General features: G+C 38.4%; 5 protein-coding genes across 5 annotated transcripts in view; all 5 read right to left on the bottom strand.

Annotated features, from left to right (window-relative positions):
- The window catches only part of LOC104956551 (anaphase-promoting complex subunit 5-like), a 4,464-nt gene extending 4,140 nt beyond the window's left edge, over positions 1 to 324 (bottom strand). The window contains exon 1 of the mRNA XM_010784047.1: positions 292 to 324. Within this exon, the coding sequence (XP_010782349.1) occupies positions 292 to 324 (33 nt within the window). The remainder of the gene's footprint in view (positions 1 to 291) is intronic.
- On the bottom strand, positions 232 to 5,256 carry LOC104956512 (E3 ubiquitin/ISG15 ligase TRIM25-like). Its single transcript, XM_010784002.1, has 7 exons — positions 4,388 to 5,256; positions 3,196 to 3,282; positions 2,885 to 3,118; positions 2,053 to 2,212; positions 1,916 to 1,966; positions 1,571 to 1,630; positions 232 to 1,300 (listed from the first exon to the last, which is right to left on the bottom strand). Exons 1-7 carry the CDS (start codon positions 4,961 to 4,963, stop codon positions 774 to 776), a joined length of 1,695 nt encoding a protein of 564 aa, XP_010782304.1. The 5' UTR covers positions 4,964 to 5,256; the 3' UTR covers positions 232 to 773.
- A 61-nt stretch (positions 5,257 to 5,317) lies between these two features.
- On the bottom strand, positions 5,318 to 9,778 carry ftr67 (finTRIM family, member 67). The gene is made up of 7 exons (XM_010784004.1): positions 9,072 to 9,778; positions 8,192 to 8,287; positions 7,835 to 8,068; positions 7,092 to 7,251; positions 6,905 to 7,006; positions 6,377 to 6,469; positions 5,318 to 5,870 (listed from the first exon to the last, which is right to left on the bottom strand). Exons 1-7 carry the CDS (start codon positions 9,675 to 9,677, stop codon positions 5,803 to 5,805), a joined length of 1,359 nt encoding a protein of 452 aa, XP_010782306.1. The 5' UTR covers positions 9,678 to 9,778; the 3' UTR covers positions 5,318 to 5,802.
- Positions 9,779 to 10,497: 719 nt separating this feature from the next.
- On the bottom strand, positions 10,498 to 14,358 carry LOC104956511 (protein THEM6-like). Its single transcript, XM_010784001.1, has 3 exons — positions 14,254 to 14,358; positions 12,605 to 13,109; positions 10,498 to 12,074 (listed from the first exon to the last, which is right to left on the bottom strand). Exons 2-3 carry the CDS (start codon positions 13,103 to 13,105, stop codon positions 11,967 to 11,969), a joined length of 609 nt encoding a protein of 202 aa, XP_010782303.1. The 5' UTR covers positions 13,106 to 13,109; positions 14,254 to 14,358; the 3' UTR covers positions 10,498 to 11,966.
- Positions 14,359 to 15,013: 655 nt separating this feature from the next.
- LOC104956510 (protein THEM6-like) lies at positions 15,014 to 17,719 on the bottom strand. The gene is made up of 3 exons (XM_010784000.1): positions 17,585 to 17,719; positions 15,504 to 16,011; positions 15,014 to 15,416 (listed from the first exon to the last, which is right to left on the bottom strand). Exons 2-3 carry the CDS (start codon positions 16,005 to 16,007, stop codon positions 15,309 to 15,311), a joined length of 612 nt encoding a protein of 203 aa, XP_010782302.1. The 5' UTR covers positions 16,008 to 16,011; positions 17,585 to 17,719; the 3' UTR covers positions 15,014 to 15,308.
- Positions 17,720 to 21,905: the final 4,186 nt, after the last annotated feature.

The following is a 21,905-nucleotide window of genomic DNA, read 5'->3' as shown; positions in this document are numbered from 1 at the left end:
TATATATATATATATATAGCCTTGAGCCTTTTCACTGTGCATGAAAGATGCATTTTTTTGGATCAAAGCTGAACACTAGATAATGAAGTAAATATTTTTAGTTTACGTTAAGACTTTATAGACTGTGTATATATATATAAACACACACACACACACACACAGTAGTGTTTCCCCAAGGATGGAGTCATAGCAGCGGTGCTAAGGCACGTGGGCCCAGCATAATGTGAGCGTGGAGCGCGTTGAATTTTTTTGTGTTTTTAATATATATCATGATCTTTCCAGCACACTTACTTTGTCATCCTGTATTATGATTTTCCATGACATTTCTGACATACTATACATCTAAAACCCTGTTCATGATATTTTACACATACCATACTTTTTCTATATTATATGAATAGTGTTATGAAAATTAGTATATTTTCTTTTCTCCAGCAGGTAAAAACAATTTGCTTCAAATTATGAGGGGTGATGACATCCTTTAAATATAAAGATATTCACAGACTTTGGACTAACATGGCAATAAATGCTTTATTATGGATTTTAAATAAAATATATTGTTCATTTCAAATTAAATATATTCAAGCACAATAAATATCAATATATAATCATGAACCTGTTTGAAATATACACCTCAGTATAGGTGTTGCTTTTGCTGATTTAAGCGTCACCAAAGTTTTGAGCACACACCACCGTCTCAAAAGTAAATACTTTGAGCCACGTGCAGACAAGCTTACTTTCTAAAACGTCAAAGAGTGCAGTCATCTTTACAACTAAAGAGAGCACAGCCTTAAAGTGGAGCTTAAACCCACCCAAAAACCTGGGTAAACGGGCTGGGTGAACGTAGTCTTGACCTTATGGAGGAGAACCAGTGTATCAGACACATTATAGAAAGACAAAGTCCCGCCCCTGAAGTCCAGAAACACTCCTATCCTGCTGGAGCAGGGGGTGGGGACGCCCACTCTCTCCTTGTTGTGCAGAAAGGAACAGACCGAGTTGGTGCAGTCCAGGCTCCAGGATTTGGAGTTGTGTCCAAGCTTGCAGTCGCTCCCTGCTCCACTCCTGCCCATGTTTTTGTAGCAGACCCCGATGGAAACCCCTCCCTCCCCGGCCCACTCCACCTCCCAGTAGCAGCGCCCAGCCATCCCAGCTCTGCACAGCACCTGGGCCCAGCTGCTGAAGCGCTGCGGGTGGTCCGGGTAGGGCTGGGGCTCCGAGCGCGTGGTCGCCCCTCTGCGACCGTCAGAGAGGCTCAGATAAGGGTTGGCTGTGTTCGGGTCCAGGACGATATCGTGGTGATCTGGAAATCAGTGAATGCACAATGCAAACTTTAAGTCACAGCTTTCATAAAGAGTCACTATCAGAATCAGAAACAGGTTTATTACCAGGTAGGTTTACACGTACGAGGAATTTGACTTGGTGTATACATACAAATAAAACAATTAAAAACACAGGTATAGAAATAGAAAAATATTTAAAATAATTTAAAATATAACAGTGTTTATATTGCAATGGAATAAGAAGGAATACAATTCGACTGTAATAGGGTTTATCAAACAATGGTACTCACAATGTAGAAAATCAGCTCTTGTCTTCGGTTCGGAGTTGTATGGTATCTCCGTGTCTTTTGCTGTTAGACAGATGATGAACATTAAAAACAGATTTGATTCAATGTAATTGAGATTACTTTGATGGTAAGATTAAGCCAAAGTGACTAGTTAGGAGTCTTGCTGACTTTTGTTAGATGTTAAAATACAACTAATTTCAAACAGAAATCTGGTTTAAAGGGATCTTAATTTGCACATGATGGTTGCACACATGGTATCAAGCTCACATAACCCATTCCTTATATTTACAGACCTGTCCTTTCTACAGTTTAGTTTGCTAAAGTATCATTTGACAGAAACTCACCTACCTTTGGTTTTTTCAGATACACTTGTATTGCTGGGTTCCTTCAGTGACATTACTAGAAACGAAGACAAACAGAAATAGTGAGAATTGTTGAACAAATAATCATTTTTATATGAATCAGTTGTAAAAAGGGCACTGCACCTTTATCAGAGATCCTGTTGAATTCTCTTTCAAGTGTTTCATCCAGACTGTCTTTGAGATTGGGCAGGGCTCCCCTCAGGGTTTTATACATCATATATTGAAGAGCATCAGTGCTGGGCATCTCCACAGTCTTTGTAGGGAAATGAAGAGACTTGCACTTCTGCGGTGACAAGCAGCACAACCAAATTACAGGACAGTATCTGAATGCAAATGCAACAACACCGACTAACAGGAAGGAGTGACTTTGTGGGTAACACTCCAATTCAAATCTAGTGAATATTACATTATTGTTTCATTATTTGTATGCGTTTTCATTGAGATGTAAGGGACTTGACCAAAATAAAATTTAAACATTTTAATCACTTCTAACTGAATCATAGTCAAAGTGAGTTTTTCTTTTTATAAACAAGAATTGGGCGGATGATGGGTAAATCCTCCTCTCTGATTTATAACTCTTGCTCTGAAAAGACATGTTCATCTATAATACATTATGAATAATAATAGAATATTATTGTTGTTTTTCATAATAATAATATATTTTATTTATCAAGCGCTTTTACAGCTAATCAAATTAACAACAAATTAAAGTCAAAATATTTTATTGTTGATATTTCATATTCCGTATTTGAAGTCAAAATTACAATTTCTGTCACTGAAATGTGGAGAAGAAGTATATAACTAAAGTAGCAGAATATAGAAATACTTGAGTAACCTCAAAGTACCTTCACTTGAGTAATGCACTTTGCTTCTTTCCACCACTTTGTAAATGTGATAACAACATGGTTGGTGGCCTTGTCACACATAATTGGCCGAGTTATGTTTTGTTTTGTACCTGAAGGAAGCCGGTGTGGTCCTCAGTTTGAGAAATCCTCTCGAGCTCGGCCCCGGCCCTCCGGAGCTCCAGGATCTCTCTCTGTATTTTCTCCAGCAGCTCCTCAGCCTGACTGACAGCTGCTCTCTCCTGGACCATCAGCACCTCCTTCACCTCACTGCTCTGTTTCTCTATGGAGCGGATCAGCCTGGAGAAAACCCTCTCGCTCTCCTCCACCGCTGCCTCTGTGGAGTGCTGTCAGGGTACATACTTTAAGTGTAGGAAGTATGTATGTAACACATTTTAAACTCCTGTATTGGAAATGCACTGACCTTGATATATCTGACAACATATCTGAGCTCCTTCTCCGTGTCTTTCAATTTTTGCACAGACTTCAAAGAGGCTTCTTGGAGTTTTTTCTAAGAGATTAAATATCAGACAGTTCAGTCCCTCAGGCTGCTTCTGCTCACAGTTGATTTTCAAGATGGACATTTTGGATATTACAATCAAAAGGATTAAATTGCGCTGTATGGCCTTTGGTCTAATAACCTCAACTTTTTTACACTATCATCTGAGCACAAGATATGGCTGAAGGACCAGGGCACATTTTACTCCCATGTTTAAAATGTTTAGATTTGTGAAGCCTTCACACCAGCCTATAAGATACTTATGGGACAATGTTTCATAACCCCAAAGATAATCATTATTAGTTACCCTACTTTTTTGGTACAGCATTTTTTTAAGGGTTCTCTGGCTCTTCCAAAGGATTTAGGTCACAATGTCATAACTCAGTAAAATCTGAACACATACAGTATGGTGTAAGATAAAAAATGGGGCTCGAGTTTTAGCCCACAGCTAACTCCCTCCATATTACATTATCAGACTCCTTCTGATCTCTAGCATCAATTCCCACTGGTGGAAGTAGAGTTACTCGTGTGCTGTTCAGCATCATTTTGAGAAACCTGTACTTTATCTGAGAATTTTGAGTATTTTTCTTTTACTCCACTCCTTTATCACAGGTACATATTGTACTTCAACTTCAAACTACATTTATTTTACTAATTTATTTATAACTTAAGATGTACAGATTAATGCATGAATAACTATAATCGAACAATATATTATACGTAATTTCTGCTTTCACATAATGATTTATACACTGTTGTATTTTTTAAAAGTAAAATATCGTAAAACTTGTAATACTACACTGTCAATCCCACATAACCAGCATGCACCTGAGCTAAGTAACCCTGATGGGGCAATAGTGATAATGCGGGTTATTTTCCAAGACTTCACAAAGCTCTTCCGGAACAAAAGAAAACATCACAGATGAAAGAGTACACTTTAAAATCAAATGCATTCTGATAAAGCACGTCTGAATGTTGTTGCAAAAACTAAGAATATGTCATTTATGTCATCTTAAAAGCACAAAATTTGTTTTTGTAATCACGGTGTGAAACATGAAAACTCTCCAAAATAACAATGAGTGATTTAATTTCTGCATTAAGAAATACTGAAAGTGACCTGTTGCGTTGCTCTCTCATCCACCAGTGAGACTGCGTCATGGCCCTTGTGTCTCTCTCTCACACACTGGGAACACACACTCTGCTGGTCGGTGCGACAGTACAGCTTCAGTGGTTTATCGTGATGTTGACACAGCTTCTCCTTCAGCTGGTCCACAGCAGGGACCAACCTGTGGGCCTTCCCATGAAACCTCTCCTCATGGACCCTGGAGTGAGCCGCACAGTAAGACTCGGAGCACACAAGGCAGGATTTAACAGCTCTTTTCCTCCTCACTGTGCACACACTGCATGGCACTTCCTCGGGTTTTGAGGAAAACTGTCGAGCCCCAGATTTGAGAAAAGTTTCCACCACTTCCCCCAGGACTGTGTTCCTGCTCAGCAGCGGTCTGGGGTTGAACACCTGTCGGCACTGAGGGCAGCTATACTGGCCTTTCTGCTTGACCCTGTTCCAGTAGTCCTCGATGCAGTCCAAGCAGTAGCTGTGTCCGCATGGGATAGTCACGGGATCTCTTAAGACCTCCAGGCACACTGAACAACAGAACTGGTCCTGTTCAATAGAAATAGTTGTTGCTGCCATTTCCCAAACACTCCCAGCCGAAACTGAGAGGGACAAAGATGGGCGTGCCTCAAAAGTGTGTGCTGATTACCGCTGGTTGTGTCACCTGCTATACCCGGAAGCAGCCAATCACAGCCAAGGAAGCAGCAAATGGGCTGTCCCATAACGCAACCTGCACAAAACAGCCTTTTATAGAATTGCCTTTCCTTATTGAAAAACACAAGTCACAGATGCACTTGCCTGAATGTTATCTGACATGAACACAAAAGGGCTGCTTGTGTACACTCAACCGGTTATTCTACTTGTACCTCGGAAACCTTGAGCCCGTATTTGTTTAAAGTACAAGGAAACGTCCATGCAAATAAAAAACACCAGTTTGTATAAGAGTGTTGTTGTTTTTTAATGACAGCATTTCACAAAACATAATATATTTATACACGTTTCTGTAAAGCAAAAATAGTGTTTTCACAGTTTTAGTTAAAAAATGAAAAGTTATTATAAAAGCACAACATTATTAAACGATTACAGTTCGGTAAGATTGGTAAACTAATCATTTCAAGGCAATTTCCATTTAAACACTGAAATAAAAAGTCAGTCCTGCTTTGTGTTGCTTAATACTTTAAGCATTATGTATTTGTTCTTCTGTGGATATAAACACTGTCCTCATCTCATTCCTATCGGCAATATACTGAAAGATGTAGAGCTGATAGGTGAAACCACAACAAATTAATTAAAAGTCAAAAGTGAAATTGATTATTAAATGTACAATACAGTACAGATCTGTGATAGCATATCATTAAGGTACAATGAAAATCAGTCCGTGTATCTGCATTTGGAATTTTGGAAAGTCCACTTAAAGTCTATTTCCTCCTGGGGTGGCTTCGTCGCTGAAGGTGTCTCGGTCTGGATCCTGTGGACAGTTTTGAGCCTGAGAAGATACAACAGGAATTATCATTTTGCAGCACCCTGAGGTGACCGAACAATTCAGAAATCACAGCATAAATGTCCCTGGCCTAGATCTGTGCTGTGTAGTAGCAACCAATCATATTTAGATTTATTTTTCAAGCAAGATGCAATGTAATATTTATTTATTTAAATAACCTGAAATGATCAAATGTATAAGTATATAGGTTTTTTTAATATACTTTGCTTAGATTTTTAATTCAAAGATGTAAATATCTACAATTCACCAAATGACCAGGTACATTATGTGGGTACTTTTTACTTTTGATGCTACCTTGCATGTTCTGTTAATAATAATGTAGTTCTACTTAAGTAAAGGAACATATGTTACATTAACTAAATGTGTGTCTTTCTTTCTTTCTGTCACTTACATTAAACATTTGTCATACATTTGGTTTGCTAGTGTAAACTGGGATTTGCACACTGCCTAATGTTGAAATATATTTCATCATTGATATCGGCTGTATTTACCAAATGGTGAGAAGGCAAATGTGGGCGCAGCAGATCCAGGATAGAGGAAAGGGTTCAGATGGTTCAAGGGACTTTGGTCGAGGCCCGGTGTCACTGCGAGCACAAAGAGAAGAAACGCTGTTACTGAGTCGCAGCTGTCAGAACTGTGAGGTTCTGCAGCGCTGTCATCTCTTTTCTTAAGCTGGCTCAGCAAACTCTACTATAAATAAACAAGTCGAGTAAGGGGTTTTTAGAATGGAAAGCACAAGCAAGCAGGAAATATGCAGCTTTCGACAGGTTCAATTCAAGCATATTACTTTAATATACTATTATATTATTATAATACTGCAAAACATAAAGAAAATATGCATTATGAGATAACATTGCAAAAAACAGATATTACATTACAATTTGAAAAGTGCATACATTTATTGGTTATTATATTAGATTATTGTCTGTACTTCACAGCTTCCGTGGGCAGTTTTAACACCTTTAAAACAAATGTAATTGAAAGTGTAAAGACGAGCATAAAGAGTTTCATTGACTCACCTTGTGCTGCTTCCATTTGTACTGCTGGCTCTCCATCACTGGACTGCGTTGTTTCCAGCGGGACAGCAGGATCTTGAGGACTTACGATCACTATCTCTCTCACTACAGAAAAGAGAAAACAATGTAACCAGAGTTGATGGAATCATTTGTGTCAGACAGACCTTTGATAATGACACTTTGTATCTACCTTTCTCGTAGATGCAGACAAATCCTCCCTGGCAGACCTCCTGCAGCAGCCCTTTAAAATCAGACACTGCTGTCATCACAGGGCCGAAGGTGAGGTTGGGGTCAATGGTGACCGAAGGCAAATCTGACAGCACAGGTGGAGCGTGGAGAGACTGACAACTCTGAAACACAAAGACCCACACACAAAGAGTTTGAGTATCCTTGATTATAAACTTAAGTAAAAATAGCAATAACACACTTTTACTTTTGTACTCCAAAGTAAAAGTCCTGCTTTCAAAATTCTTCTTAAGTAAAAGTATTTTTAGCTACAGTATATCAACAGTAAAAGTACTTATTATGCAAAAAATAGTAACTTGATTGTTGTTATAATATATGTTATAGAGTTCTGTAACACACATCTTCTTAAAACAAGTGATCGTTTTTTGTAGTCAAAGTATTTTTGTTTTTAAATCAACTTGTTTAAAAAGGTTTTACAAAAGAGTGCTTGTAACAAGGAAAAGATGAGCAGTTTGCTGCACTAGTATTACTTTTAGAAAATACTTTTAAAAAGTTAATGTGGATACCACATTATTTACTTTTTAAAAAACTAGATAAAAAATGTTTTTGTGCTTGGAAAAAGTAACTTCTGATGATGTTGTAGAATTGAGTTCAACGTTTCCCTCTGAAAGATAGTGAAGTAAAAGTATAGGTACAAGAAAATCAAAAAACTCTAAATATTAATGTTATCACTCTGAGTTTAGTTACCTGAAGGAAATGCACGTGGTCCTCGGAGTGGGAGAGTTTGTCCATTTCAGCCTCGTTCTTCTTCAGCTCAGCGATCTCTTTCTGGATCTTGTCCAGCAGCTGCTCCGCCTGACTGACGGCCGTCTTCTCCTGCGCTTTGATCAGCTCTCTCACCTCGAAACGCTTCAGCTCCATGGATCGGATCAGTTCAGTGAAGACAGCGTCACTCTCCTCAGCTGCTGCTCGAGCAGAGCGCTGGAGGGGAAACACAAGGACACATGTAGAAGTCATCGTCTAAAATGTCAAATGATGACCTCTTTACATCATTCAGAGGCAAGACATGCGACGTGCTGTATTAACATGTCAGAAGAAACTTACATTGAGAGAGAAAATGGCTTGTCTGATCTCCTGGACTCCCCTTTCCCTTTGAAGGATTTTCAGCTGAGAGCTCTGCTTCATGTCACCAAGCTCCCTCTGAGGAAAGATATTATGGAAAAGAGTTTGTTTAATATAGGATTTGATTAACATGTTTAAGATGTGTGGAACAGGGTTACAAATTGAAAATCAAAGAGGGTGGTTTCATAGTTTCCGCTCAATCGGGTCACATTATACAAAATCTGAAATAACAACGTTTTTTTGCAATTTGTTAAGACAGAAGTTAAGGGTTATTTTCATGCTTTAACAGACTATCAAACCAGATTTAAGAAAAGGAAAAACAGGCCCTTTCACTGCTTTTTATTAATCCCCACCACCTAAGAACAGATAGAAAAAACAACTGAACACATAACAAAATGTTTTAAAATGAAATGAACATAACAAATCGTTTTTAAGAGTTGAGGCTATAACATTTCAGCTAACATTTTTTATGACATTTGCTTTCTTTAACGTTGAACCAATTGAGTTGAGTTTGTACAATTGTCGATACTTATATTGAAAATGTTCATTCCTGGAAAAAGAGACTAGATGTTATCAAAATAAAACAATAGGATAATCGTTTTCTTTATTGTTGAACCAATGTGTGTTGAGTTTGTACATTGTGTTCAATTGTCCGTGCTTATATTGAATATGTTTATTCCTAGAAAAAGACAATAGGTTTTAAATAATAAATTGAATAGGCAAAAATAGTTAGCATTTGTAAAAACAGAAAGTACATTTTACAAGTAGATCACATCAGACCAGGCATGTATTAAACAAAGAGGCACTGTACTGTCACTGATCACCAACATGAATCAATCACAGCCCTGATTAAATGACTGACCTGCTTCTGTAGTGTCTCGGTCTCAGCCAGCACCGTGTCGTGGCCCTTGTGCTCGTCCGTCAGACACAGGTAACAGATGCACTGCTTGTCTGTGCGGCAGTACACCTCCAGCAGCTTGTCGTGGCGGCTACAGATCGTCTCCTGGAGCTTTTTGGAGGCCGAAACCAGCTTGTGTTTCTTGAAAGCAGCGGAGTCGTAGTGGGGCTGCAGGTGGAGGTCGCAATAAGAGGCCAAACACACCAGACAGGACTTCACCGCTTTGTTTTTCCTGCCTGTACACACGTCGCACTCCACATCGTCCGCCTCAGCGAAACTATGATTTACAAATGTCGTCGTGTTGGTGGTGTCTTGTAGCCCAGTCTTTTTGAATTTCTCCACCACGTCGGCCAACATGGTGTTCCTGGCGAGCACCGGCCTCGGGTTGAAGTTGTGTCTGCATTGAGGGCAGACGAAGACCCCCAAGAAGTCGTCCTGGTCCCAGTAGTTCTTGATACAGACGGAGCAGTAGCTGTGTCCGCAGGGGATGGTCACCGGGTCCCGCAACACGTCCAGGCAGATCGAGCAGTTAAACTGATCCTTATCCAGCACCACCCCGGCCTGAGCCATCGTCGAAAAACGCTGAAGTTGGAGTAGAAAATGACCGAAAAACCAGGAATCTGACAGACAGCTGCTGCTTTGTTTACAGGAAGTGAAAGAGGGACGGGGCGTGGCCAGATACACGTCACCGGAAATGGCAGCTGGGAATTTAATATTTAAAAAACAAGAAATGTGCTCATTTTCGACATGAGTTTCTTAAAGGTTTTTGGTTCATTTTTACTTCTTCTATCAATATTTATTAAAGTAAAAAAACGTATTGATTAAAAAACACGTAATTTTCAAAATAATGTAGCCTGACCGTTTTTATTTTTGTATTAACATGGCCGACACAACTTTCCAATTCTCTTTTATTTCGCTAATTATTTGTCAAACATTTTTGAAAGCTGCAGTGAAGCCAGAATATGAGCTATTCTACATAATACTAGGAACTTAATCTAAAATATTGTGAAGTGAATTTCAAGTACTGAGAACGCGGAAGTACCGTTTGTTTTCATAATACTTGGCTAGTTTCTTCCCAGCAGGGTGTATACATGGATAAATATACCAAACCAATACATAAATGTAGTAAAAATATGTAAGTACAGGTCTTATCATTTGAACCATCTGCAAATGCTAACATCAGTTGCCAAATAAGTTATGATATGCACTAAAATTACCTTATTTCCCTATAGTTGTGAAGTACTACATTTGGAAATGTAAATAATAGTAAAATACTTCAAAAGTGTAATAAATGACCCTACATGAACAAACGTACAAATCCCACTACTGCCAAAATCCATGCAATTTCATTTAAAAGTAATGAATCAGGGCACCAAGATTCAGATTGACCAACATTGAACAAATGTTTAAATTCTTCCAACACAGAAACTTCAGACTTTCACAAAAGGTTAACATGTTTGTTGGTTTTTCAATCCTCTAAAGTCAATGTAGGGTAAACATTCACCTATTTTTGTTGAGTTCCTGAAGCAAGTACTTTGACTCTACTCTTCCAAGACACATATCCAGTGGCGTTATTGAGATGTAAATACTTAGTGAGGTACAAATACTGGTCTTCAATGCAGGACCACAGACCACAGTACATGAATCTCTCTGGGTTATTGATGAATAACAAGCACTTAAAAGCAAGCAAAGTAACACACATTTTTCCAATGCATTTTTTATTTAAAATGCTTTGAAATAATGAACAAACACAATAAATAAAGTGTGGTACATTAACCCATTGCAATAGATCATACATCATATAAGTGGAAAATAAAAGTGCAATGAATATCTTTAAACTTAAATAAATTAAGCAGGATTTCCAGTGCATCAACAACATAAATATCAGGTAAGACATACATCTTTGAAAAATATGTTTCCTCTTCATACACAACAATACATTACTTTGGTCACAAAATAAAGCTTAGTTTCAGTCAAATAAAGGTTCCCAATTTTAAAAGGCCAAGCGAGCATTACCCTAACATCTTTGTTTCTTGTAAGTTTCAGGTTTTCCATTAGCATTTGCATATCATGACTGCTTATTTCCATTTAAGCATTTCCCCTAGTTTTATACAATTCCAATCAAGGACCCACCCTTTAAATGCATGTATCATACATTCAGTAAAATAACTCTACTGTACTGATTACAATTATCCTTCAAAGTCAAATATTCCCTTTCCAATTGTTGTCCACTCCCTCGGGTTACATTGTGCAAAGTGCTGATGGAAAGAGTAAAACCATTTTCAGTACATGTTCATAACGTCCATTCAAGTCCATCACTTAAATGGTGATGGAGAAGTCCATCACACCTATGTTTTTTTTTGTAAAAAGGTATAATTCTCTGCAATTGTAACTGTAAACTACTGCTAATCAAGAAAAAACAGGCACAAAATAAATCCTCTAGTTGTTTTGAAACATGCATTTATGTCAGTGGAAGATTAAATTTAGTTCTACATGCTTATCTGAAGTTAGATAACTTTTGCTCAAATGAGAATGAAGATGTCTCAAGCCAGTCTATACGCTGCAATAAATAAAGCTAGTTTTTTTCTGGGAGAACTTTTAATATCATCCCAATGCATATGGTGCATTTCAAAACATGGAATATCTTACAGTTCAAGTTTTCATAAGTTCAGATGTTCCGGTCACATCATAGAAAAATAAACAGCAGGAAAGATGGACCCAGAACAGAGATAACTTTAGTCGTTTAGGCCAAATAAAATCTCTAAGATGATCAACTGTGTGTGTGCATGTATGTATACTGTATGTGCGTGCAATGCAAATTATATGAGGGGCTACGCTCATGATACATGGTGTGGGGCTTCACTTGTTCTTCTCCTCCAGTCCGCTCTCCGCTCTCAGGGCCTGGCTGCTGGCTGTGATGAAGCTGATCCAGTGTTGGAGCTCTTCTGGAAACACTGGGCATTCGATCTGCACAGAAACACAACATTAGCATAACGATTAAGCCACAGTCTAGAGCTGGAACAATCAGTCTATGGACAGATAATTATTGGCAGCCACATTCATATTTTTTAATTAGTTTTTAGAGAAAAATAAAAAGCATCCCCATGGTAACATCCCCCAAAAGTCTGATGATTTGAGTTTTTCTTTGTCTTGTGTTTTAGGGAACTGAATATCTTGTGATTTTGGACTGTTGGTTGCACAACAACACATTTTAAGGATTTACCTTGGGTTTAGGGTCAGGCTAAAATGATTAGATTATGATCAATCAGGAAATTGATGGAAAATGACAGGTTATTTTTTGGCAGTTAGCGATTCTTTAAGTAATTTCAAATTGTTTTCAAATGTTGTTTGGAGAAAACACAACTTCTTAATTTCATCAATTTGGGTTTCTCATATTTTGATTACTGAACAAAATGATTAGCATATGTAAATAACAGTCAGTTGCAACCCTATGCGAGGCATACCAATACATTCCTCCAGCTCTAGCTGTTTCTCACCTTCTTTTTGCAGACAAACTCGATGATGCTCTCCGGGCTGCAGTGCACCACGTTCTGCCTGCAGAGCATGATGGCAGAGACGAAGCCATCTCTCTTGGACACAAAGCGCTGCTCCACGTAAAACGCCTTCTCGTCCCATCCCACTATTTTGGTCCGAATCTCAAAAGCCTCACGGAAGGCCAGGGAGCGCCGGTACCGGATGGTGGAGGCCCCTACCACCATTCTGGCCCCCAGTTTGCGTGAGGCCATGAACAGCCCGTTTCGCATGTAATGGTGGAAGCGGGCAAAGTCACACTCCCTGAGATATCGGGAGTTGTTCATGTGGCCCATGTAGTCCAAATCATGAGGAAGGACCATGCCGTCGATGCTTTGCTCAGCCAGCAGGTCCCTCACTCTGGGTTGGAACGTCGCCTCGATGAACACATGGACCCCCCGCAGGAAATACCAAACATCCAGAGTGCAGAAGAGCAGGAGGAGGGCGGCCAGCACCAGCAGCAACATCTCTCTGGAACAACAATCCCAACAAGACAAGATTAACTTTTATTGATGCCAGCTGGGAAGTTATAATGGGAAGATAACACTTAACAAAGAATAGAATAAATAATAAGGTACTATGCATCTCAGTCTCTTAATGATAAGGTACTTAGTGTTTTCCTGTTTATAAATATAAAGATGTTTTATACATATAATATAGAATATGATTCACAAATCAGTAATATATTAAAACAAAATGATACATAATAGAATCAGGGTTTCTGCCGAGTAGCTTTTCACAGCATTTACTTGTATGGTATATAATGTCCACAACATTAGCATTGTAACACCAATGACAGAAAAATGTATTGCAAAGATACAGAATTCTAAATAAATATATAAAACAAACAAAAATGCACATTTAATACAATAGCATAGTATGAAAAGACGTACAATATATCTAAATTGTGTTTTTTCAATTTGTAGATTTGTGCAGAATTGGCCAAGGAATATAATGTAGCTTAATAACTAGCTTAGGTCAGCAATAGAAAATATAACATGTGATCGAATAAGGAAGGAATTGGATCAGGTTATTAAATATCAATTCTCTTCTTTTTTTTTCTAAAAACAGTATAATATGTGTGATGATATATAATACCAATACAAAGTGACAAGAATCAAAACTTGCATAAGTGCAAAATAAATGTTACATATTATAGTATATATTATTATAGTAGTAGGGCGATGCCATAGTTTATGACCGCAAAATGCTTACAATAACAAGAATTATAGGTTTTGTAGATTCACGACCACAATAAATATTGAATCAGGCTCCTATGACCTCATCAATGTCAGTGCAGATGTGTAGAAAAACAAGCGATCCTTGGTTCCTTTTTAATCTGTGGCTTAATATCATAGCATCAAATACGGAAGCATCTCGTCGCAATAATCAGAAGCACAACCTTGAGCTCCGTTCAGATGGATCTGCTGTGACAGCCAAATCTGTTAGCTTAGCTGCTAGCCACCGTCAGTAGATGGCCTTGCAAAAATAGAGACCATAGGCTACTTCCTGGCCCGTAAAGTCGCATTTATTTTAAAAACACTTTCTAATTTCCGTCATTTAAACATCAAGCACACATATGGTAGACTTGTGTTTTGATGGCTTTAAAACGTACCGTGCGTCCAGAAGAGAGTGTTACCATGGGATGCGATACAACTTGAAGCAACCAGCAACCGGCAGAATGAATGAACATAACTTCCGGGTGTGTGACGTAGGCAGAGATGCTGTGCAGTTCTTCTTCTCTGGTTTAAGCAGCAGCAGGCATCCTTAGTGGTGAACTACTGCCATCTTCTGTTGTTACTTTACTCCTACATTGTCCGGTTTTCTTGTACTTTTCTCCTCCTGTTCTCCTGTATAGTTGTCTTCGGAAAACCCCAACTAATTTGTCCATTTCACCACACCACATCGTATGCTATTAATATTAATATTCTGTATTTATATTCTTTCATAGTGTTAGTTTTATCGTACTTTCTTCCACCAAGTCTCCTCTCTCTAAATGTCTCCTCGTCTGACTTAAGGAATTTGTTATCCTTTCTTCTTTTTAACACTACACAGGAGAACGAGAGCACACTTCTTCATATTGTAGTGTGTTCACTTTTTTTGTTAACAATTATTGGGAAAATGTATGCTTTTTCTTCAGTAACTTCCATGTCAAGTAAGTTGCCCTCGTTTAAAAAATGTATCACAATATTGGACACTGCAAATGCAATGGTGCTCCTCAAAGGTTTATTTCTGCCTGTTTTTTCCATTACAGAGACATATTATAACTGATGTAACAGTTAGTCCAATTTTCTTGTAACAGCACTTCTTAATTTTTCCAATACCATAGGTCACTTTATATAAATAATAAAATCATTACAGTATATCAACAAGGCTTCAAAAGCAATTTGTTTTATTGCTGTAAAAGTACATTACAATTAACTTCATACAATCATAATATTTTATTATTACTGCATGAGTTTCAGCTTCTAGACTCTCGTATGCTAGTTATTCCAGTGTTGACATAGGTAAGTATTTGGGTGCAACTGCAAGCATAGCTTGTTTTTTTAATATGAAGGCACAAGTGTGTTTAGGTCATGTAATGTGAACAAAGACAAATTCATTTTAACCCTGACATGTTACATTAGCTGTCTTACAAAAAGCCTGTCTCAAAGCTGCCCATGCAATTTCTCATTTGCTCTTCTCTTCTAGTCCACTCTCGGCTCTGAGGGCCTGGCTGCTGGCAGAGATGAAATTTACCCAGTGTTGGAGGTCCTCTGGAAACTCAGGGCATTCCACCTGCAAGAAGCACACCGTGAACTCAGCGTCTTTCAATATTTAAGAAGGTGTCCAATTCCCATGTGTGTTAAATCATTCAAATCTTACCTTCCGCTTGCACAGGTGCTGCATGATCTTGTCCGGGCTGCTGCGTATGATGCTCTGCTTGCAGTACATGACTGCACACACCAACCCATCTTTAGTGGACACAAATCTCTGCTCCAGGTAAAAAGCTTTGTCATCCCACGAGACGATGCGACTCCTCAGCTCGAACCCCTCCCCTATACACAGAGCCCTTCGGTAGCGGATGGTGGTTGCCCCCACGACCATTGAAGCTTTGAGTGCTCGCAATCCCTTAAATACCCCGTTACGTATGTAGAGGGAGAAGCGGGCAAAGTCACACTCCCGCAGGTAACGTGCATTGTTCATGTGGCACATGTCGATGTCATGGGGGCTGACCCGGCCTGTGAGGGTCTGCTCTGCTGTGATGTCCCGGATTTGAGGCTGGAACCAGGCTCGCAGGACCACAGCAGCGACCCGGAGGAAGTACCACACATCCAGGGAGCAGAAGAGAACCAGCAAGGCGGCGAGCAACCACAGCAACCACCACATTGTGCTGGAGAAAAAAGGCAGAGGGGTTACTGTGATGTGAAGATGGGGTGCAATCAAAGAAGCCAAACTAAAGCAGATGTATGAGAGTTGTAGTGTTTGATTCCAGTTATTAAACAATCTGAGGTAAAAGTGAAAAACAAATCTTAATTAATGAATTATACTCATCATATTGATAACCATCATAAAAGAAAATGTGACAATATCTACTATTATTAATGCCTAATTGTATCGCTGCATGTTTACGTTTTTGCTGATGTGTCGCAGTTAAAGAGAAGATTTCCCCCGCTAACAAGTATTTATTTATCTCAGTAGTGTTAGAGCTACTCATTTGAACAAATGTGCCTTCAAAAATGTATTTCTTTAAAATTAATCTGCATTTTCTTCTTAGTTTTGTTATACATTCTGAGTTGCTCAGAAGCATAAATGGAAAACAGGGTATCTTTATCCGCTTGAGACTCTATTTAATGTCCATAAGATGGTAACAGTGAATTACAACAGTGTGGTTGATGTTTAAAGTGGCACAACTTTTACAATTCTCACACTTAGCAGGCATGTGTATTTCATTTTATGTTTTTGACAAAAGTGAGTATTGTAGTGTTTAACCAGCAAAACCTGCATGATTTGAGTGATTCAATGGTTTAATCAAGTGGTCATTTCCTCTAATGTTGACATGAAACCCCCCCTCACCTTTTTATTGTATTTCACAACAGAACCATTGAGATTCAACAAGGCTGTTTGAAACGAGTTTCAGTGTTTCCACTTTTCTGCATAACTGTGAAGTGATTTAACTTAACCGGAGAGTAAACAGGTTCTGCAGGAAAGGCAGGTGCTTGCTCAACCTCTCAAGTGTATGATCAGTTCAGAGTAAATGGAAAGATTACCACATTTAAAGAAAAGGATACTAATCTAACCAACTACAGTTGTTGTTACGAAGACCAAGTTTTGCCAAATGTAAGAATAGTACTCACAATCGTCATTAATACGTTTTATATTAATAACAAGATCAACATGTCATACCATTAATACAGCTTAAAGGGCTTTCAAAATAAAATGTAAAAAGACAGAAAAAAAAGTGTAATGAAAAAAAAAAGAAAGCTTACCATTTAAAAAGAGAAACTTTAAAACATTAACTATAAGACGGTTTAAACATTAATAAAAAAGCATGTGGAACTATGAAACCTCCTTTAAATATATTTTAGCCTAGTTTTTTATATATAAGTGCCATTAGCTAAAGATCATTAGAACTGAGCTGAACTAAAGAAATCAGTGCCATGCCAGAAACTATTTACACTAAAGAACAGCATTTAGTTTAGTGACAACAGTCTGAAAATAATTCTGTCAGAGGTTTCATTCACAGGAGTCATAATAACCATAGACTATACTATCATAACAGTACTTGTTTTCAAAAGTAAGCAAAGTTACTATAAACGCTGGCAGGTCTGAAGTGCACAACCTATTGAGGGAACTTAAGTATCGATAGCGTTCGGTGTGGTGTAACTCTACAAAGAACGTGAACAAAACGATTAACCAAAGATAATATAGATTAAGAATCTAAGAAGAAATCCAGTTTAACTCACCTGCTGTCAGATTCCTCCTGTTTACACTGAATCTACTCAGATATGCGGGACTCGACGGTTTTCAATTCATATGATACACATCCATGATCCAAGCATGTTTGTATCACTTCCGTCTACAGCCTTCAAAATAAAAGCATAACCGGAGACGGTAAAACCACCCGGTCCGTAACATAATGAATAGGATTTATCTATAAAAAATATATATAGATGTTGTAAAATAACACTATAATATAGTTTGTAAATAATACATGAACTATTTTATCTTTACTAAATAAAACGTAATTTTACTTATTCCCGGACATGACGTCATTTAGAATGGGAGGCGGTGATTGGTCTTTACTGTAGATATATACTTTTACCCAGCGCCATATAGAGAGAATATCTATCTTTTACCCAGCGCCGTATCTGCTTTTACATATACTGTATGTGATAGAGTTTTTAAAGAACATAGTATGTTAGTTTAACTTAAAGGTAGGTAGGGTAGGTAATTCACTTCAGAAACACTTTTTGTTATTCCATGGGAAATGCTCTTACATCCCGATAGCAATGAATAAATGAAATGCTTTGACAATAAATATATACAAATATTTCATCTGTGGGAGCCGTGGCGCTGTAAAAAGCAAGTCCAATTATCTTCCTCGGCAGATAATTAGATGGCCTACCTGCCTGTCAGCCTTCCATCTCGTGCACAAACTTATCTCGTGCCCTCATTGGTCATGTCACATGTGCACGTTCGTGTGTGTTGGAGGACAGGCTCTGAAGGAAGGGGCAGATTTTTTCAGGTTGTGTACTTTCAAATTCTAGCTTACTCGAACAGGTTTATCCATTCTTACCTACCCTACCTTTAAGTAAACTGGCTGAGTACTTCTTCCAACAGGGCCATCTCTCTATCATTATGCTACATACATTGTCTCTGCCAAATTGACAAGTTCTTATTTAATTGACTGGATACAAATAGTTTCTGCTGGATTGTGAAAATTCAGGCTACTTGTTCCCTTTCAAGTTCTCATTAGACGTTGTCATAAAACTTTGTCAAAATTGAAAATAATTTTAAATGTTGCACTTAGTTGGCTTCAAACGCTGAGGTTTCAGTGTAAACCTGGTGTAAACCCAAAGGCCATCACTGATGTGAAATAAGTGACACTGAGATCAATAGGTATATTACACTGTGGAAAAAAATTAGGCAACTTTTGTATATTCGTTTATTCTGTGTTGTGTCAGTCCTGTTTTGATGGACATGATCTACCGTCCAGCCAACTCCAAATATCTGTTTTAGAAACTTTTCCCTTTACTAAACACAAACACTCATATCGTTTACCTGGTTCATAACGTTGGGTACGACACATTTGTACGGCCACGAATTACAGAGAGTGTCTCTGATTCTCGCTCTCTCGAGCAGCGTCCCCTACTACAACCGTATGATGGCAGATCTTCCCATTGTACGACTGGCGATGGGATTTCCATACTTAGTGGTTGGTCCAGATAATCGTCTCTCAACACATATCCTTCACGTCGGGTCCGTAATTTTCCCTAGCTGTCAGAGAACCCATGGTCGTGCCGCCATTGAATATTAACTTGGACAAGTTTTCTAAATAACGGTTCTTCTCCTGTATAGGTTGTGAGTTATGTCCCTTATGACGGCTGGTTTCTGTATACACTGCTAGGTATACCGTGTTAGATACTTTATTAGAAAAAAGAGATTATTTTTATACTTTCTACGTTTACAAAAGTGTACGCCTCTTTTCTTTTTTGCACACCACATTATCTATCTATACCGACTGAAAGGAACAAAACGTCTCGTGGTCTCATAGACGTTAGGGCTTCTACTCGAAATAAAAATCGGCCGGTGGATAAATGAGGTTACAAACATGAGGCGATCGGGGGATAGTGTTACATCTTCTCCGTAGTTCTCGGACACACGGCGTCGTGGTGGCGTGGTGATTCTTTTACGACACCTGTACCTCACTCGTCAGTAGGTGGCGTGAGATCCTTCAGACACTATATTGTTAATATGAGCTATATGTTTCATATTGTTGATACGACTATAAAATGTCGCGAGAGGGAACCTGCGAAAGTGCGAGGTCTTGATTTATCGGACTTTTCCTTTATTTGCTGAGTTTCCGATAGATCAGGGCACTATAAAATCGTACTCGTATAGTCGGTAAAATCTGAGACAAATACATATGTGAATTGAGTCTGAAAATGAAACTAAATATGAGTATATGATTATTGCCGAATCCAAAAGCGTTTAGGAACAGTAGAACATGATTTCTACTGTCAACATAACATCTCCCAGGCACATATCACCAATATGACTCTGATATATAAAACCACACTAACTGTGACCATGAGCGCAATCGGACACGGGTGCACTGGTATGGATTCATAAAAACACACTGGATATATTTACCAGTTTGAAATATGCCAAGATTTCCGTCGTCCAAGCTGGAGTTAATAGACTACTTCCAAACCAAAAAAGAGTTTTCACTAAATTCGTTCTTACCAACCAAAGTCGAAAGTTTTATCCAAATAAGGGTTTTAGAAAGAGTTACATTTTCGTTATTTCTACAAATGTCATACCCATAAGTTCAACAAAACCGTAAACTGTCAAATACTTCAAATACTTGACAGATATATTTTGTTGATAAAACCCCCAACTAGGTAGTGTTACCAATATCCTCTTCCTTGGTTATAATTAATTTATTCTTTATTCACATTCCTATTTAGTCGAAAGTATCATTGTTAATAATGAAATTTTTTCCTGAAATAGAATTTTCCTCAAAAACTGTTAAACAACATTAGACAAAATTAAACGATAATACACAAACAATTATCACAATTATACAAGGAACCCTTTAACCCCCATTTGAACAAGTACAATTTTAACATTATTATACAAAAAAGAGTGAGTTAAAACCTATACTAATATTAACGCCTTTATCTTTAACCGTTGTGGTGTATAACTTTTTTGACAACCTTTTTATTTGAGGATATTGACCTTGGGACTATTATAACTTGTGGACAAGTAGGATTTGTATATGTTTCTCTCATAACCTNTTATTATTATGAGTGAGAAAAAGCAAGAAAGAAAATGATATATATATATATATTATTATTATTATTGTTGTGTGTTTTGTTTCTGAATTTATTGAACATGTCAGAAACAAAACACACAACAATAATAATAATAATATATATATATATATCATTTTCTTTCTTGCTTTTTCTCACTCATAATAATAATTATAACAAAGTAAAAAAAAAAAAAATCTCAATGGCGATGCCAGTCAAATAATCGCAATCAGTTCAATTCTTTCAAAATCTTGCAGCCCTGTCCTTCTCTGTCGTCGTTGTAATGATAGAGATGCATTTCTCTCGAGATGAGAGCCCTCCTCAGTAGCTGCAGCAGAGGGAGTGAGGCTTCCTCATGTTTCAATCTGTGCAGTCCACTCCAAGTGCTCGAGACACTGATTGCCAGAAGGGAGTGAAGCAGTCCTCCTTCCTGTGAGGAGCAGCTCAGGGTGGAGGAGGGGAGGAAGAGACCCCCCCCCCTGAATTGTGTCCGTCTTTGACCTGAAAGCCAAACACAGAAAGCTCTGCCAGACGTTTTTTTTATTCTTTAAACATCCCCTCTTTTTTATAATCCTCTTTTACTTTCCCTTTCTCTTTGTGTGGTGTTGAAAGAGCTCAGAGTGCCCCCCCCCTCGTTTGTGAAGTGCCGCTGAAGCCCAGCTCAGCAGCCTGTCGCGCCTCTCTCCTCTTTTAACTCCCAGCAGAGGAATGGGGGGTCAGGAGGACCGTCAGCTCTCAGGCTTTTCCCTCTCAGCCATGTCCCTCCCAAAGCTGGTTGTTTTCCTTTGTGTGCCTTTTTATACGTCTCTCACAGGAAAATAGTTTTCTGTTCATCCATCTGTCTGTGTGATATAAATCAAGGAAACCAAGTTAGTGGCTCTGATTTAAAAAAAGCAATTCTTCGTTCAAGCATCTCCAGTTTTGACCGACTGTAGAAAGAAGCAAAACATGTGATCTTTAAAGGATTTCTGCATTTCATTGGCATGCCAAGAGCGACTGCACATGAGCAGGCATCAGAATGAACAATGTTATAGCTGCCACTCTGATATACATTCGCCCATAGAGGAGGATGCTTTTGATTCGTAGTGGCATTTACATCATGCTGGCTAATGAGCAAGGTTGTCAAGGAGACGGGGAAATTGGTCTAATGGGTGAGAGGCGGGTGAGGGGGATCGCTAAATATGTAGCGCTGTTCATTTACATGGGGTCAAGTGGAAATAAATGACATTAAGCTGGAACTATTGTCGAA

This window comes from Notothenia coriiceps, unplaced genomic scaffold (assembly GCF_000735185.1).
Source record: "Notothenia coriiceps isolate Sejong01 unplaced genomic scaffold, NC01 NC01_scaffold00026098, whole genome shotgun sequence".
NCBI lineage: Eukaryota > Metazoa > Chordata > Actinopteri > Perciformes > Nototheniidae > Notothenia > Notothenia coriiceps.
The sequence above is the reverse complement of the archived record's forward strand: the minus strand, read 5'-3'. Positions and strand labels throughout refer to the sequence as shown.